Raw genomic sequence first — 17,469 nt, 5'->3', positions numbered from 1 at the left:
GTTGGCATCGACCCTTCTCGTCACATCACAGCATAAAGTCTTACAGACTTAAACAAATGCTTCACTCTATTGGCATAGCCAATCATGTTTGGGTTCACAGTTCAACTAACATAACATCAATTTGATTGTCTATTAAAATAATTCTCAGTAGCTCTGGAAATATAATTACATATGACAACAATTGTTCAGCTCAATAGGCTCAGTTAGATTCTATTACTCTACACTATTCGACAAGAAATACATTCATGACAACAAGGATACATTTAGTTGTGTTTCTATACAGCATTGTGACACCTTGTATATCTGTAACACAATAAATAAATAAATAAATAAATAAATAAAATTTTCTATAACAAAATTAAACAAAATATAAATTCTGGTCCTTTGGTCCACCTTTGTAAAATAATTCCTCCCTAATCAGTTAGCTTTTATTTATTTTTATTTATCTATTTTTTTATTATTAAATGTTTGGTTAAGGGACGCATTGCTAATTCTATGGCGTTAGCTATAACGCCCCTGAGGACCTTGTACATCTAGGCCCTACCACCATTAACTGGCGGTTTGAGCCGTTAACTCCTGGGAATCCCATATGCCGTACCGCCGTTAACTGGCGGTTTGAGCCGTTAACTCCTGGGAATCCCATATGCCCTACCGCCGTTAACTGGCGGTTTGAGCCGTTAACTCCTATATGCCCTACCACCGTTAACTGGTAGTTTGAGATGTTAACTCCTGGGATCTAACGTCTAGCAGCCCACTGCTGTCACCTCGGTTGCTGTAATTAGCTTTTTGAATTTAATAATTTACTGAATTTAATCTCATTCACTCACCAACGCGCTCCAACGGTTCCCTCCTACAGAGGATTGGTTCACTCTGTCGTCTCCACACAAATCTATAAGAATGGAATTAATTTGATAAGCTATTTAAGTTTCCTTTTTTTTTTAAGTTGCATCGTTAGCTTTTTCTCTTCTTTTTTCTTTACTCACCGCGTTGGTTCCAAGTTCCTAGCTCTTATTAGAAGGAGTCAAGTCCGCCTCTCCCTCTATCTATGCGGCACCCAAATCAGGGTTCTTCACGGCCTCGACCGTTGTTTTTTTTTCTCTCTCTCTCTCTCTCTAACCGCTCAGTCTTTGCTTTCTGTATCTGCGTGCTGCACAGCCGTTTGTCTCTCCTCTCGCTCAGCTGCGTCGCACGGTTTTATTTCGCGGAGGCGGGACTTATTTCTCTCAGCCAATGAAATTTCAGATTCCCACCTGGACCAATAGTATACAGCTTTCCTCTTCTGTTTCTGTTAGTGATGTTCAAGATTCTTGTTTTAACCGATGTTTAATATTAAACTCGTTATTTTAGTTATTCACCCTTCCAATAATTCATTATAGCATAGTTTATTTATATAGCACATTTAAAATGCAGCATGGGAGCTGCCCAAAGTGCTGCACAGGCTAAAACAAAACACACCCATTACAAGGAGCTAAAACTAAGGATAAAATCTCAATTAAAAGCAGAGAAAACATGAATAATAAGAACACATTAAAACAATGACACAATAAAACACTAAAACGAGTCACTGTCTAAAAGCCAAAGTGTAAAAGTGGGTCTTTAAACGAGATTTAAAAACCGCCAGAGATGGAGCCTGCCGAACTCCAATTGGCAATGAGTTCCATAGCTTTGGGGCAGCATGGACAAATGCTCGTTCACCCCGCGATTTGAGCCTCATCCGCGGCGTGTGCAGCAGCAATAGGTCAGCCGACCTCAACGAGCGGGTGGGCACATATGGAGTGAGAAGGGCAGAGAGGTAGGAAGGTGCCAGGTCACTGAGCGCTTTAAAAACAAAAGTCAGTAACTTATGAAATTATCTATTAGTTAATTAGATATCTATTAATTAGTATTGTTAATTTCCTTAATTTATATTTTATATTTTATCTAAATTGAGGATGGATCATATTAGTAAGCCAATTAGTTAATACCTCATTAAGGTTCTAGCTTCTGGGTTACATCGGGAAGGAGGATGGGAGGTTCTTACTTTATTTTTTTTGATAAATTAACTTGAAACAACTTCTCTGCAGCCTTTTTTTTATGAACAAATGGACAAAAAGAGCAGAATATAAAGAAAAACATTTGGAGCAAACGTACTAGATTATTCAAACGTTTCATTTAAACATCTTATTCATTCATCGCATATGATTATTTAACTTATAACTATGAAATCATGGAGTCTTCACTTATTCAGAGTGAAGAATGTTGTCTGGCTTTCACAGAGAGTGCAGGAACCTTGGGAGGGAGTGTGTATTTGAATGTTTTGTCTTCATGGAGTGTCAACACGCGCTGAGCAGAACCTTCTGGATTTAGAAGGTCACATAGAAAATGGATTTATGCTGTGGATGGTCAATATATAGGTGAAAATTGACCCTTTTGGTATGTTACAAGCTATTTGGATTCATAAAAAGGGAGCTAAAAAAGAGATCAAATAAATAAAAAATCTGGTCAAAGTCAGCTTCTGGTGTCGTTCTGGTGGCCGTCCCTCCGGCTCTGACATATTGGGCTGCATGCTGACCCGGCAACGTTGGTGTTTTCCCACAGTAAATATTTTTCTGTAGGTCTTTTGGTATCTGAGTTTAACTTTGGTTAAGATTATAGTTCGTCACTCTTTTGTAAAGTCATTTGTCTTCTTGCTTCTAGCAGAAATCTGTATTTTTGATTGAACCTTTCCTGTTAAATGCTTAGCCGATGAGTCTCATCGTGGATGGTTTCTACTTTAGATCAGGTTGAGAAACATTCAGTAATGAGGCCAGAGTTTATGCTCCACACGAGTCCACATCCACTGAACCGATAAAACAGCGAGTGATACTTAATAATTGATGTCAGAAGATGTGGAGAGTGTCCCTGCTCTGTTTTTGCTCGGAGAATTATGGCTGTTTGCTCGGCCTCGTAGGATGAGTGTGTGTGTGGCCAGCTGAAGCGTAAAGGAGCAGACAACATAGCTGAAAGTGTGGGGGTGTGAGTTGCGATGAAGCCTGTCTGCATGTTCAGCAGTCCACGAATAAACAACAACCACAACCAGGTTTTCTTTTTGTTTACGCGTCCGAATCTGCTTGTCTCGCGTTCCTCCCGTTCCAATGTGTAACTTCAGTTCTCTCATCTCGTTTAGTCTCCAAAGTACTTTTAATTTAAATTGCAGTAGAACATATCTGCGATCCAGGGCGTAAGGCAAAGCCGATTAGAAAATGGCTCTTTTAGCCCCGTTGACTTGCGTTCATTTTTTTTGTTCTTCCGGGGACCCACAAGCCGACCGGAAAGGGAGGAGACTTAGGCTCCTTCTAGCTGCTAGTTTTTTAAAAACACGATCAGTCACTCTTTACACACTTTACCAAAATAGGGTAAAGTGTGTTAAATTTCTTTAAATATTTTGCTGCAGGCACGTTTTATGATAATGATAAATGACCCGCAGTTGTATACTTTCATAGTCAGAGGACTCCAAAGTGCTTTACACTACAATGCATCATTCATCCATTCACACATTTGTAGTGATGAGATATATTGTAGCCTGTATACATTGTGTCTGCCCTGGGGCACACTGACAGAGGCGAGGCTTCCGAGAACAGGTGCCATCAGTCCCTTCAACCACCACCAGCAGGCAAGGTGGGTTGTGTCTTGCTCAAGGACGCAACAGCAGAATTCTCTGCCGAGAACCAGGACTGAACTTACAACCTTCCTATTACTAGACAACCCGTTCTACCTCCTGCTGCCAACTTATATTTTGTTCTAAGCAAAAAAAAAAAAAAAAAAAAACTACAGGAAATTGTTTAAAACTTAAACTTTCTAAAATCTAATTTCAAGCCTTTGACTGAATCTTTAACACTTCATAAAACAGAGCATCTGCATGTCAAGAGGTTGAAAATTAATACAACTTTTCCTGATCACCCAGTATTATGTGGTCTTAGCATTATACTCTGGCTTCATGACATTTAATGTAGGGATGCAACGATACCACTTTTTTCCAAACCGATATGATACCGATACTTGGATCTGAGTACTCGCCGATACCGATTACCGATACAGATACTTCTACCACACAAAAAATGCAATGAATTGGAATACAGGTTTTCTTTTCTTCTGTTTTCAATAGGAAAAGACTGTGAGGTAGATAAGAAGTAATATAAGTGATCACAAAACTAAAATGTTAGGTGAACAGAAATGACAAGTTACAGTGAAGTCACTTTCAAGCAACTGCATTGGTATCAGTTACTGGTAGCTGTTAACTTTTACCGATAGGCAGAGAGGAAAATTATCTTAGCCTGACCCAAACAAAGTCTTGTTATCTGAATCTGACGCCCTGGTAGTCTTGAGCGGCAAACAGCAAACCCCCACGAAGGAATGCAGACAGATGCTGTGAAAATCCGACCCCCCCCATCCCTTCGGATTGGTGGACTTCAGCCTGGCGAGGTCATCAATCTGCAGGAGTCTATGTACTCTTCGCTTCTCCCAAGATCTCCCTCCCACCTGTGACTGTACAGCAGACGAGCGCCGTAGATGGCTGCTCTTGCTGGAGGAAACAGGATCCCAGCCCCCCCTGCCTTCCTATTGGAGTCTCATGTTGTGTTGTCTGAAGTCTGTTGCATATTTGTTGAGGTGTTTTTTTGCAGAGCAAAGCTGCCCTCCTGGTGGAGGGTAACTCTGAAGTGCCTTTTTTTCCCTCCACCTGAACCAATCCTCATGTAACCCTCTGATCTCTATTAAGGTAGCGCGACTCAAGGTTGCGAATGACCACAGTCACCAATTCTTGTCATGTGTCTTGCCCATGTATGTCTGATCTCTTAATTGTGTGTACTGAAACTCTAATTTCCCTCTGGGATTAATAAAGTATTGATTGATTGATTGATTGATTGATCGATACCGATACTGGTATCTGTATTGGCACCAATACCGATACCAGTATCGTATCGGCCCATCCCTGATTTAATGCATCACTTCTCATCTTATTCTTGCCTTGTCCCTTTGAAAATAAATGTGAGATATAATTAGAGAAGCACATCAGCTTATATGTAGACACCAGTGGAGAAGAAAGGAAGCCTGATGGAAAGAAGCCTGACAGTATATAGACTTGCAATGCTACTTTGGCAGAAAGGAGTCTCCATTAATAAGTGATGAGAGATTAACCAGGTCACAGCAGAGATACATGCATGTCTCTCTCTGATGTCCCCGTTCACTTATTCTCTGATGCTTTCTCAATCTGACACAAACTCAGCGAGCTCAGGTTCATCTGTTCTGCACAGCTGCTTCTTCAAGGTCAAAATGTGGTCAAACATGAAGAGAAAATCCCTCAGTTACAGATTAACCTTTAGAACCAACAAAATCCAAGTATGTTACAGATTAACCTTTGGTTAGCCTATTATTAGAGCACATTTTAGGGATTTAGATGTTTAGTTTAGTCTGATTTGATGGTCTGTTACCAATAGTAGCTGAATTAATTTTGAAATTTAGGGAATTTAATTAGCTCTGTATCTTTCTATTAATTTTAAACTATTTATCAAATGCACTTTTATTTGAAAGTGGTTTTATTTTGAAGTTCCACTGACATGCTGGGTTCCAGTTGTTCCTATGTGTTAAGATAATTCTGTGTGTTTTCTTTTATCATGCTTTAGGCTTTTATTACATTTAAAGATTTTACCATTCATGCTGAACAGTCGCTGTGTTGTTTGAAGTCTCATGAGGAGACTTTAAGAATGCTGAGCCTTGGTCCTGACCTAATGTGACCCAAGGACATCTGCTGACTTGGACAACTGCTGACTCGTGCAACTATCTGTTGCACACAGTGTGATTAGACACTGATTAGAAAAACTGAAAGCTCTTTGTGTGAAACTTGTAACAATTACGGAATACTGAGAGCTGTGTTTCCCCCACCCTTCAGATCAGCTCATCAGACGTGTAACTAGGGAACTCCCAGCTTGTAATAACTAGAGGATGCTTGGATTTCAAAGGCAGAGTGGTTTGGAGGATCTGCCGGCTCAGTGGAGACTGAGCTGGTCGGACCTTATTCCATTCTCCTCGAGCACAAAACAGAATTCTGACTTTTGTGTCTCTTTTCTTCTTTGTGTATGATGTTGTCGTCGTCTTCCTCCGCTTATCCGGGTCCGGGTCGCGGGGGCAGCATCCCAACTAGGGAGCTCCAGACCGTCCTCTCCCCGGCCACCTCCACCAGCTCCTCCGGCAGGACCCCAAGGCGTTCCCGGACCAGATTGGAGATGTAACCTCTCCGACGTGTCCTGGGTCGACCCGGGGGCCTCCTGCCGGCAGGACATGCCCGAAACACCTCCCCAGGGAGGCGTCCAGGAGGCATCCTGACCAGATGCCCAAACCACCTCAACTGACTCCTTTCGATCCGGAGGAGCAGCGGTTCTACTCCGAGTCCCTCCCGAATGTCCGAGCTCCTCACCCTATCTCTAAGGCTGAGCCCGGCCACCCTACGGAGGAAACTCATTTCGGCCGCTTGTATCCGCGATCTCGTTCTTTCGGTCATTACCCAAAGCTCATGACCATAGGTGAGGATTGGGACGTAGATCGACCGGTAAATCGAGAGCCTGGCTTTCTGGCTCAGCTCCCTCTTCACCACGGCAGATCGGCTCAGCGTCCGCATCACTGCAGACGCCAAACTTTTTCTAGGGGTGGCCATGGCCACTCCTGGCCACCCCTTGGGGGCGCCCTTGCCTCTCTGTTTATCGTTCAACACTCCACAATACCTGATTAGATTTGATTGATCCTCAGGGCTTTCAGACTGATTTAATTATCTCTCTCTCTCTCTCTCTCTCTCTCTCTCTCTCTCTCTCTCTCTCTCTCTCTCTCTCTCTCTCTCTCTCTCTCTCTCTCTCTCTCTCTCTCTCTCTCTCTCTCTCTCTCTCTCTCTCTCTCTCTCTCTCTCTCTCTCTCTCTCTCTCTCTCTCTCTCTCTCTCTCTCTCTCACACACACACACTCACACAAGACAACAGCCTTTTCATTACACACTCACATTAATATTTATCTCGTCTCTCCAACAAGGACTTCTGCACGGGTCTGTCCACAATTGCTCCGTCTCATCACCTCTTCATTCTCTCCAATTCATTTGACTGTCAATCACTTGTCCTCTGTGTCTCCTCCTCTTACACCCAAATGTCACCTGTCACCAGGCTGCCATCCAGGTAAGGCAGAGCAACAATCTGGAATCTATTCAGGAGGGAGAAGACTCAGCTTCTGCAAGCCTCCGTGTGCTTTAACAATTGAGAGAAATGAGCCGAGCAGCAGAAGAAGGAGATGAGAATTGACAGCACAAAGAAAAGAAAACCAAAAATCTTATGTATAACCCAGGACTTCCCGCTGAGCGATATGGTCTGGTGTCTCCTCTGTGCAGAGAATGACACTTACTGGGAGTTTGTGTTGGTGCTTACAAACAACATGGAAAGGACAAATGAGCAAAAACTGGTTGACAACGAGAGAAAATGCAAAAATAGGCGTAACTATGGAGGATTTATTTGGTTTTAAACAGTCAAAGTAACCAAAAACGAGTTGGAGGATGAACAAACCTCAGCCTTGTTATTTAAATACGATCAGTCAGTCTGAGTTTCACATGCAGACTGAACGTGAAAATGGTTTACCCCTATTTCCTACATCAGGCTCAGATCTACAAATACACATTTTTATTCTCTATCTTATTGTTATTGTAGCAGCAAAATCATTTGTTACCTTGAATGAAATATTCTGCATTCAGAGATAAGAACTAAAAACACTGTTTAAAAACGTGAACCAGCTTTCTCGTCATCTTTTAAAGAGGTCTTCAGCAATTTCTCTCCAGACTTTCTGATGGTTTTTCTAAACATTTACTTTGCACCTTGGTGACATTTAAAAAAAATCATTTTGGGCTTTTATCTGACCGGGACAACTTATTGTGAAGTTTGGGCTGTAAAAAAGACAAGAGTAGAGGACAAAAGGAGAAGCACAAGGCAAAATAACCTTTCTCCACCAAACAAGCAAATGAAACCACGACAATCCTAAAATTCAAGATTTCAGTGTTTCCAACGCTATTTCGTTACCAACAACACTTTGGTCCTGCAACCAAATAAAAGAATAATCCCAATGTTCTGATCTGCTGTAAAAATCAAGTTTTTAAAAATACTTAAAGGGACTTTACGGACTTTTGAATTTTTATGCTCGCGATTGCCCCCTCTGGCCAAAAGGGTAATGGCAGCTTCAATAGTAGGCTCGTGCACGAGGCGCACATGCTGTACGTGCACACTCCTTAACGAAAATAACAGCTGAGACAGTCCCTTGTGTGTGTGTGTGTGTGTGTGTGTGTGTGTGTGTGTGGCCCGGAGGACAGGAGAACGCGCAGCTAATTAATTAAATAATTTGGTTCTGTACCTTTCTCTTCAGCACAGCTGACAAAGGTTTATGATGGGTCAGTCCTCCTGCATGCTCAGATCATTCCCTTCCCTTGCTTGAAAAATTGTTCCAAAATGAAAGTTGAACCCACATCTTTTTTATCTGTGAATTCAATGCCGTTCGGCGAGTCTCAAATAAAAATTTGGGCATCTTACTGTAAAAAAATATACCATTAATGTAAAAAAGAAACTCTAAATAAACTATGTTCACATCCAGAATCAAACCCAGGTCTTCTGCATGAGAGTCTGACATCTTACTAGGTGAGCTACACTCTAGTAACATTCATAGTATCTGTAACATTTATTTCCTTGATGACAGCTGAAACAACGTCAAACCAAAGAACGGTTCAGAGTGAAAATGGCTATTTTGTTGCTAATTAGCAGGAAACATCTAGAAGAAAGTTCTACAGAAAGTAGCTAAGGGTCCTCAGAAATGTAGCTAGCTTTGTCACTAGGCGTTAGGAACAGCGACAAAGTGGCACTGCCTCTCTCTCTGCTGCTAAAGCTACGGATAGCAAATGCTACGGGCGATGCCTGAGCGTGAACGCACATGAAGCAGCCTGCTCGACCCGAGCATCTCTCTTTTTCTGTGATTTTACAGAAAAACAGGCAATCACAGTAAAAATGCCAGGGCTCATTCTACAGGACCAGGGCATTGCAGGAGAATGTATGAAGAAGACATTTATTATTTCTATACATGTTTTGGCTGTCACACTTCCATAATGTCCCTTTAAAACTCCTTTTTCCCATTTAGATCGCATAAGATGGGGTCAGAATCAACAAGTGAAACCAAAAACTGCCGAAAAGTGAATAATTTTTAAAACAGAGAAAGAAAACCGATGGTGACTGGTTGTTAGAGATCGAGTCCGCTGTTTTGAAAACAAGCCGCTGTTTGGCTTCAGCAACCTCGACAGTGAGTTGATGAAACATTTTTGCATTATCGTGTGTGTTGTTGACTCGGAGTGGCTCTACATGTAAAGTCAAGCTGCATGATGGAGAAAACAAGGAGAAAACTGATGGTCGAAAGCTGATTCTATTTGTGTCCCGAGCTTCTCGGTATGGCTGTCAGAGCGAATCATTGTGTCTGTGGGAGGATCGCACATCCATATGGACTGCACGCTGTGTGTGTGAGTGTGACAGGGATGGAGAAAGTGTGTTATATTGATGTGGGAGCCTTCAAGTGGAGATAGACTTCATTCTGAGGTTCTATAAGCTCCATTTGTCTCAGTCTGTCTGGTAAATCAAAGTAATTTACTAACCTCATGTCTCCATATCTGTTATGTTGTACATGTAGAAAGCTATTAATTAATCTGATGACCACAGAGAACTGCAGCTTTTTTGCAGGAGTTTGTTGATGCTTTACAATTTTCAGCCAAATTTAGAAGAAAACGATACCTTTTGGCAAGAAAAGAATGGCAAAAATTTTCATTTTTTAATTGTTTATCTCTGAAGGTGAAATTTGAAAGAGTATTTTAGGGTTTTTTACGATGATAAAGTTCTAAACATTTTTTTACATGATCCAGGAAAATTGAGCGAGTCAACACAGAAAAAAAATTCAGATCAATATTTATAGTCAGCGTGATTTGCAAACACCAGAAAACACAATTAAAAACAAATAGGACAAATTTTTTCATTTAATATGAAGACTTCAATAGAACATTTGTCGATGACATATTTAAAGTTCTTTTCTTCTGCTTTGGTGTGGAGGTTCTAACAGAAGTGTGTGTTACCCACCCCCGTTTCACATTGTAGGGATCAGTGTTGGGAGTAACGCGGTACAAAAGTAATTAATTACTGTAATGCATTGCTTTTTGCTGTAATGTGGTAATGTAAGGCATTACAGGGAAAGAAAATGGTAATATTTACTCGGTACAATTGTCAGTAACGCGGTAATTACAATGCATTTTTAAACCCAGAATCAAGATGTGGGTTTCCTAAAAATTCAAATTCAAAAGCCTGAAAAAAGATCCAGTATCCACATATATGACGTCATCTATGGACTCAGCTGTGCGGGCATTCTACGAGCAGAGAGGACGCAGCGGAAACAGCTCAAATACTCCAGCTGCGTCCTGCGCGTGGCCGCTGTTATATTCACAAAACCGCTCCACCAAAACAAAGTCATTCGTTTGTGATCGTTTATATCAGCCCATATTCTCTGGTACTTCATGTACTTTTCAGCTGAGTTCGTAATCTGTGCGCCGGTGATTTCAACTCCTTGCTGCTGGAGCGCAGCGCATATATAAAAAAAAAAAAAATATATATATATATATATATGTATATATATATATTGTGTACGGTAGATCCCTTTGGCTGATTAGTTAGAAAGTAGGAAATCTAGGAAACAGTTTTTTCTGGAAGACGGAGAAAACATGCAGCATGCAGGAAGGCTAGAGAGAGAAAGGGCAGGAAATTATTCACATAAAATCAAGAAAACAAAACAAAGTGCTTGAAAAGAAAAAAAGTAGGTAGATTTATCCCCAATACACATTTTTACCAGTGAAAAGCATTAATATATAAGCATGTACTATTTATACATGTGATAGAATCAGATCACCCCAGAAGTCAGTCCCACATCCAGGGCCGTATCAAGGCATTTGGGGACCAAGGCAAATATAGGCTTGGAGCCCCCACCACCCCACTCCCTGCTCAGTTAATATAAGATGGCGGCGTGCTGAGAGTACAGATTGTTGTTGCTTTTATTTAATAAACAATCATTTTAAAGCACCGTTATTATATCTGACTGTGTTTAACAGCAACCCTAGCTCAGACACCACATCACCTTCCACATATATGTCATGAGCTCACTGAGTGTCACATGACCAGATTCATGTTGAAGTTGTTTTGGTGAAAGTAACTTAAAGTAATGGAAAAGTAGTGTAAGGCCTTACATTTTAAAATCAGTAATATTGTAATGTAATGAATTACTTTAAAATGAGGGTAACAAGTAATAAATAATGCATTACAGTTTTGAAGTAACTTGCCCAACACTGATAGGGATAAAGTTACCAGAAGTGTTGAATTATTTAATGAGTCTAAATCTTCCAATCACTCCACCTATTGAACAGGTGGGTCTCACTGACAGAATATCAGGTGCAACACAAAACCGTGTGTGTGTGTGTGTGTGTGTGTGTGTGTGTGTGTGTGTGTGTGTGTGTGTGTGTGTGTGTGTGAGTACGGGCTGCAGTCGGAGTGTCTGATGTGCTGTCACTGATCCAAGCAGGTCTGACTGTGCAAGCTGTGGAAACATCAGCCTGAGTGTCCAATACACGGTCTCTCTATGTGATCTATTTTAGTCACGAGACAGATTTATCTGGGTCACATGACTCTAGTGTGGCTGATAGTAGTTATGTCCCATGGGCAGGACGTCTGAATGGTAAATAAATTCATTAAGAAGAAAAATAGCTTAGCAAGCCAAGACATTTGTCTCACTGAAACAGGGTTCTGCATCCTGCAGCTCTGGAGCGTAGAGCCCCTAAAGCAGGGGTAGACAACTCCCTTCCCCAAGGGCCGATTTCCAGCATGTTTTAGTTGTTTCACCCCCTGATTCAGTGGCTAAACCACCAGTTCAGCAGCTCATCAAGGCTCTGTAGAAGTATCTTCTTAACCAGCTGATTAAAATCAGGTCTGTAGAAGCATCACTGTCAGCTCTACCTCTCTGAGTTATGTAACCATCACCTGCTGATTAAAATCAGCTGTGTTGAAGCAGGGAAACAACAAAAACATGCTGGATTCCTGGCCTTCGGGGAAAGGAGGTATCTACCTCTGCCCCAAAGCCTCTAAAGTATTTGGAGTTTCTGGGGCCTCTGAATTGTTGACCCACTAGAGCACGGTCAGGAATCCTGGTCCCTCGAGGGCCACTTTACCACATTGTGTCGTTGCTTCAACTCCCCTGTTTTAATCAGCAGATGGTTCATAGGCTGCTTCAGAGCTTAATGGGCTTCTGAACCGGTTATTAAATCAGCTGAAACAACTAATACATGCAGAATACTCAGCCTCAAGGACCAGTGTTCCTCACCCCTGCACTCTTGATCCTCTGTAGCCTCTCGAGGAACACAAACCAGCATTATTTATTTATTTATTTTTTCCCCTGCTTAAACACGCCTGATTTTAATCAGAGATTCCACAAAGATAAACAATCATTGATGAACAAGAGTCTGCTTCTAGACCTGCAGAAGGAGAAAAACAAACAGGAGCGAGGTGTCTGCGTCAACCTGATGAGGAAATATAAAAACACTGTTTTACTGAACCATAGTGAATCACAGAGCATTTAGTGCCAACCACAGCCTTAAGACATGTGTTGAAAATGCCCAAGTCCATACTTATGTGAGCACCTGTGTGTGTACACGCGCTTCTATATGTAAGGTTTCTCTATAGGAGAGTCCAATAGAGAGTGGGAGGGGCCACAGATCTGCCCCCCAAAGATGTGCAGGAGACGGAGGGAACTCCCAGCCCTAGAGATCCAGGAGCTGAGCACAGGGACCCCAGGGAGACTGTAACCAGAAAAGCCCCAGTCCCCTCTCGAGAGGCGCAGAGGATCGCCCCGGGGGGCCACAACCAGCAGCTGGCAGAGTCCCGGGAGACATCAGCGGCAAGCCCACAGGCCCGCCCGCAGCCTGCTGGCCCAAGCCGGCCGAGCCCAACCGGCCCTCTTAAAGCACTGTGTGGGAGGCTGGACATTCCCGCAGTCTGGGGGATCTCTGACAGGTGGGGTGGGGGGGAGGCCAACACCGGCCCTTCTGGGACTCTGTATGATTCGCAGGTGGCCAGTCCACCACCGTTGTAACATCTTATTAGATCGGTAAACTAGCACTAAAGGCCCAGTTCCCAAATACAGGGTGCAACAGCTAAAATCATGTCATCATGACTTTTATGGGTTTAAAGGGCCTGTTCATTTGCTCCACGCCCGGCCCGGCCCGGCTCTGATTTGTTCCACTAGTGCCCAGGGGTAAACTCCAGCTGCAAAACGTGAAGCCAACACAGAAGTGACGGACCACTAGGGGCTTAATCCAGAAAGGAGCAAGTTCCCATTGACTCCAATGTTAAAACAACAACTTCACAGCAGAAATAAACCTGTTTACTGTCAGGTACAGAAAACAGTTCAGCTTTAACGGGTCAAGTTCACCATCATGACAACTCTTGGGGGGATGAAGTTTCTATAACTTAACTTAGATGTAATTAAAGCTTTGAGGCTTGTCCTTTTGAATGAAATAGAGCAGATGAGCCATCAGCGTTAGTGGCTTGCCCCCCTGCTTGCTCCAGAGAAGGTCTCCCTGCTTCAGCCTCACATTAAATGTGTTACAGCCCAGAAAGCAGAGGATAAAGTCGCTCGACCACAGCATTGTGGAAAAAAAGCAGCCACCAACCTCCGTTAGCTTTGTTTAGCTCAGCTGGCTCATAGCTACATAAGCTCAGAGGTTTTTTTGTGTCAATCATCTGCCCCCAGCCTCAAAGCCTCGCACTCAGCTCCACCTCTTTGAGTTACGTAACAAATGTGATGAAGTGAGAAGACCTCAGGATGGATGAAGCTTCTGACGGACCTCTGAAAACGAGTCATAATGAGAAAAAAGCCCATCGACCGCTCAGTAAAATAAACTAAATGAAGTGTCAGCCACCTATAGGGATCATGTACTCTGGTGACTCACATCAGAATTAAGTCAAAGCAAATTAAAACAAACAAAATGTGAGAAAAAAAACTTTGAAGATCTTGTAAATGCTGCTAATTGCTTCTGCATTTTTTCTGTTTTCCTATTGAAAACATGCAGGAAGCTTTGTTTGTTCATCGCTATCAGCCTTAACACATTCTCCTGCAAAAATGTGCCTTTTTTATCAGGATAAAAAACTAAGCTAAAGTGTTACCCAACTGACCAATAAGTTGACTTTTAGTTTTCCAAGAAACAACAAGCTTGAGATGCAGATGCATGCGCACCAGAAACCAGAGCGGGTCATAGGGAGACAAAAAAGGTTTAAGATGCATTAATGTGGGGGAAACATGCAGAATGATTAAAAACAAATTAGTTTAGCAAAGTTTTTGGCTTAAACTGGTAGAGACAAATAATTTGTGGACATTTCCTTCAGAATGTTGCAGTGAAATTTCAGACTATGGTTAGGTGTGCAGTGCACAAAACTTAAACAGATAGCACGCCAAGAGGAGAAGCAGCGAAAGCCTCCGAGAAGGAGGAAACTCCACAGACCACCAGGATAAATGAGAACTGCCTATAGGGAGGTAGAAAACCCTTTGAGGATGCATCTCCAGGGTCTATAACCAGAAGGATTGATCTGCAGGAGAAATACAGAATACTCAAACAAAATCTCCCATTCCTGATAATAAAAATAAAATAAAACAAATCAGAGGCAGATAAACAAACACGCTCACGAGGGAAAAGACCGAGGCCGAAAATCAGAGCTGTAACGAGGGGGGGGGGGGGGGGGGGGGAGTCACGGTGGAGGACGTGAAGCCAAGTGACTCTTGGTGTCCGCAGGATTGCTGCCGCGCGCCGAAAGCGCAGCGTCTCCTCCGCGCAGCTTCAGACACACAATTACATAACTTCTCCCAAAACTCAACTCAAAGCCAAAAAGTGCAAATAAAAGCGCGAACGGAGGGAGCGATCGGGTGCTAAAATTACGATTACAGTTAGAGATTGAGCCAGCAAGTAGCGCGGAGAGCGCTTGGACATCTTTTTAGGGGTGTTCCTCCAACAATCATCATTTCGCGCGCGCCGATTACCGTGATGTGCGCGTCTCACCTGCATGTTGCGTTTCAGTGGGAATTGAGGCTGATCTCTGCCGATTGTGTGTCCTGTCTGCGCGGACCCTCAACCTCCAACTGCCGCTTTTCTGGATGTGGTGGAATGTGCGCGCGCGCACGCACACACAAACACACACTCACGTGGAGATCCACGAAGAGGGTGGGGTGGCACTGAGGGGGCGCGGCCACAAAGGAAACAAGTGGACATCCATATTTAAAGACGGGAGGACATCGGGTGGATTTAAACACCTGGACAGATGCTGACGCTTCACAGCTGCAGGATTCCCTCTGAACTCATTCATTTCCTCTCCTTCCTCTCTGTTTAAGTTCGCACTCCTCTCCTCCAGCTAGTGGCGCTTTAATGGAGGTTAATAAGCTCCCACTAATGGTTTCATTAAAGGGTTTAACATCTGCCGCAGCGCAGGCATTTACCTGCTGCGGGAGGTGAAAATATCTTGACAGTTTATGAAGTTTTAATACAAAAGGGAAAATCCTTAGAAATAAAACGTTGGGTTTGTGATGCACTCTTCAGTGTTTGTCTTTTTCCTCTAAGACCCACACCAGTTAAGGCTGATCCTGTCATGAACAGAACTTGGAGGACCCGTGATGACACCAAACACAGGAAGATGTTTTAAAAGTCCAGGAGCTAAGACGTGGAGGTGTTATCGGGGTAATACTCAGGTGAGGGCAGAGAAGAAGACAGGTGTGGAAAACAAGGTCAAGGGACTGTGATCAGGCAGACAGGAAGGAAGGAAGGAAGGAAGGAAGACATACTAGCAAAAGTGTTCAATAATCTGGCAGAGTGCTGGTTGACTGAGCTGGTGAGCCAGGTGTGCTGCATGAGCTTGATGAGGGGATCAGGTGTGCTGCATGAAGGCTGATGAGGTGAATGATGGTACATGGAGGTCAGGGCATGGCAGGGTCATGACAGATTCTAGTGGAGACTTTGTCTTAGGCCTCCAAAAACTTGCATCCACACCACCTCGTTAAAAAAAACTGTCCACACGTACCCGGATAAATACGTTGTTAAGGACATGCCAGACCTGTAGGCGGCAGTACTTCCCCCGAATTGTATCCAGTCAGCGTCGTCTGTGGTCTTCCGCAAGGAGCAGTAATTCCTCTTGCAAAAACAAACAAGCAAAAAGCGCTTGGACAATTGATAAAGCGAGCGCAGCTCTGAGGGCATCCATGCTGTCGGCTAGTGTAAACACAGGTCGCACACGTGATGTCAGCATTTTTTGTCGCAGAAAGTGACGTTGCGGACCTTAAAACTCCGGTTTTGTCTGTCCACACGCAGACACCCAAAACGGAGAAAACACAGATCTTCACTTTGGCCGGAGTTTTTAAAAAGATCCGTTTTCGTGTGAAAAAACGCCGTTTTCATGTGGATGACAGGCCAAAACGTAGAAAAATATCTACGTTTTGGCAGATCCCCGGCTACGTGTGGACAGGGCCTCATATTTAGTCTAAATGTTTGTAAAATAACTGACTTCACTTCTTTGTAGCTATTCATCAGCCACCAGAATGCACCACATTGGTTATGGGTTCAATTATTCATGACCTGTCTGGCTGTAAAGCGATCAGATTGGATATCTAGGTGACAAAAACAAGCCTCACAGTTTTACTCTCAAAAGTGGAGAGTTATTCTGCTATTTTGCCCCACCTGATATAAAAAAGGTTATCAGATATGCTTTTGTTTGTTTTTAATCTCAATGGACATTGAGACAGCAGTAAAAGAAAAACGTGGAGAGGAAAGGAAGAGGCGAGTGAAAAGTTCACAAAAATAAACAATGAAGGCTGTACAAGAATCCACTTGTAGGCCTGCAGAAAGAGAAAAAAGGGCACAAAAATACAACAGAAACAAGATCACCGTGCCAAACATTCTCACTGCTAGAGGGAGTTGGTTCCAGAGACGAGAACACTCGTTCTCCTCGTGTCCTCACCCGAACACTTGGGACCTGTAACAGGTGCTGGTCTGCTGACCGAAGAATTTGACCAGATCCGTTGGGCTGAACCAGCTGATTCAAGTACAGAGGCGCATAAAGATAGCGTGACAAAAACAAGAAGTACATTTTTAAACTGGATGCGGTAGCGCACCGGGAGCCAGCGCACCGGGAGCCAGCGCAGCTGGGCCAGAACATTAATAATAATTAATTCATGGTGCATTTAGTAATGGTGAATGGCCTGTATTTGATATAGTGCCTTCAAGAGTCGTGGAACCCCCCAAAGTGCTTTACAACACAACCAGTGATGAGCTACACTGTAGCCACAGCTGCCCCGGGGCACACTGACAGAGGCGAGTCTACCACACACAGGCG

General features: G+C 43.1%; 1 protein-coding gene across 5 annotated transcripts in view; it reads right to left on the bottom strand.

Moving 5' to 3' along the window:
* The window catches only part of kcnip3b (Kv channel interacting protein 3b, calsenilin), an 81,036-nt gene that overhangs the window by 47,444 nt on the left and 16,123 nt on the right, over positions 1-17,469 (bottom strand). The window contains exons 1-2 of one of the 5 annotated variants that reach the window (XM_070546186.1): positions 984-1,363; positions 828-889 (exon numbers count right to left, since the gene is read on the bottom strand). The exons of 2 other annotated variants lie outside the window; for them this stretch is intronic. Coding sequence is in view for 1 of the 3 variants with exons in the window: in XM_070546184.1 (XP_070402285.1) it covers positions 15,150-15,155 (6 nt within the window). In the remaining 2 variants the exon portion in view is untranslated. Of the gene's footprint in view, positions 1-827; positions 1,364-15,149; positions 15,780-17,469 lie in introns of those variants that run through there. 2 more of the 5 variants (XM_070546184.1, XM_070546185.1) reach the window with 2 other exon arrangements.

The sequence above is a fragment of the Nothobranchius furzeri genome, chromosome 17 (assembly GCF_043380555.1).
Source record: "Nothobranchius furzeri strain GRZ-AD chromosome 17, NfurGRZ-RIMD1, whole genome shotgun sequence".
Classification (NCBI taxonomy): domain Eukaryota; kingdom Metazoa; phylum Chordata; class Actinopteri; order Cyprinodontiformes; family Nothobranchiidae; genus Nothobranchius; species Nothobranchius furzeri.
Note: the sequence above shows the minus strand (reverse complement) of the source record. Positions and strands in the feature narration are given on the sequence as shown.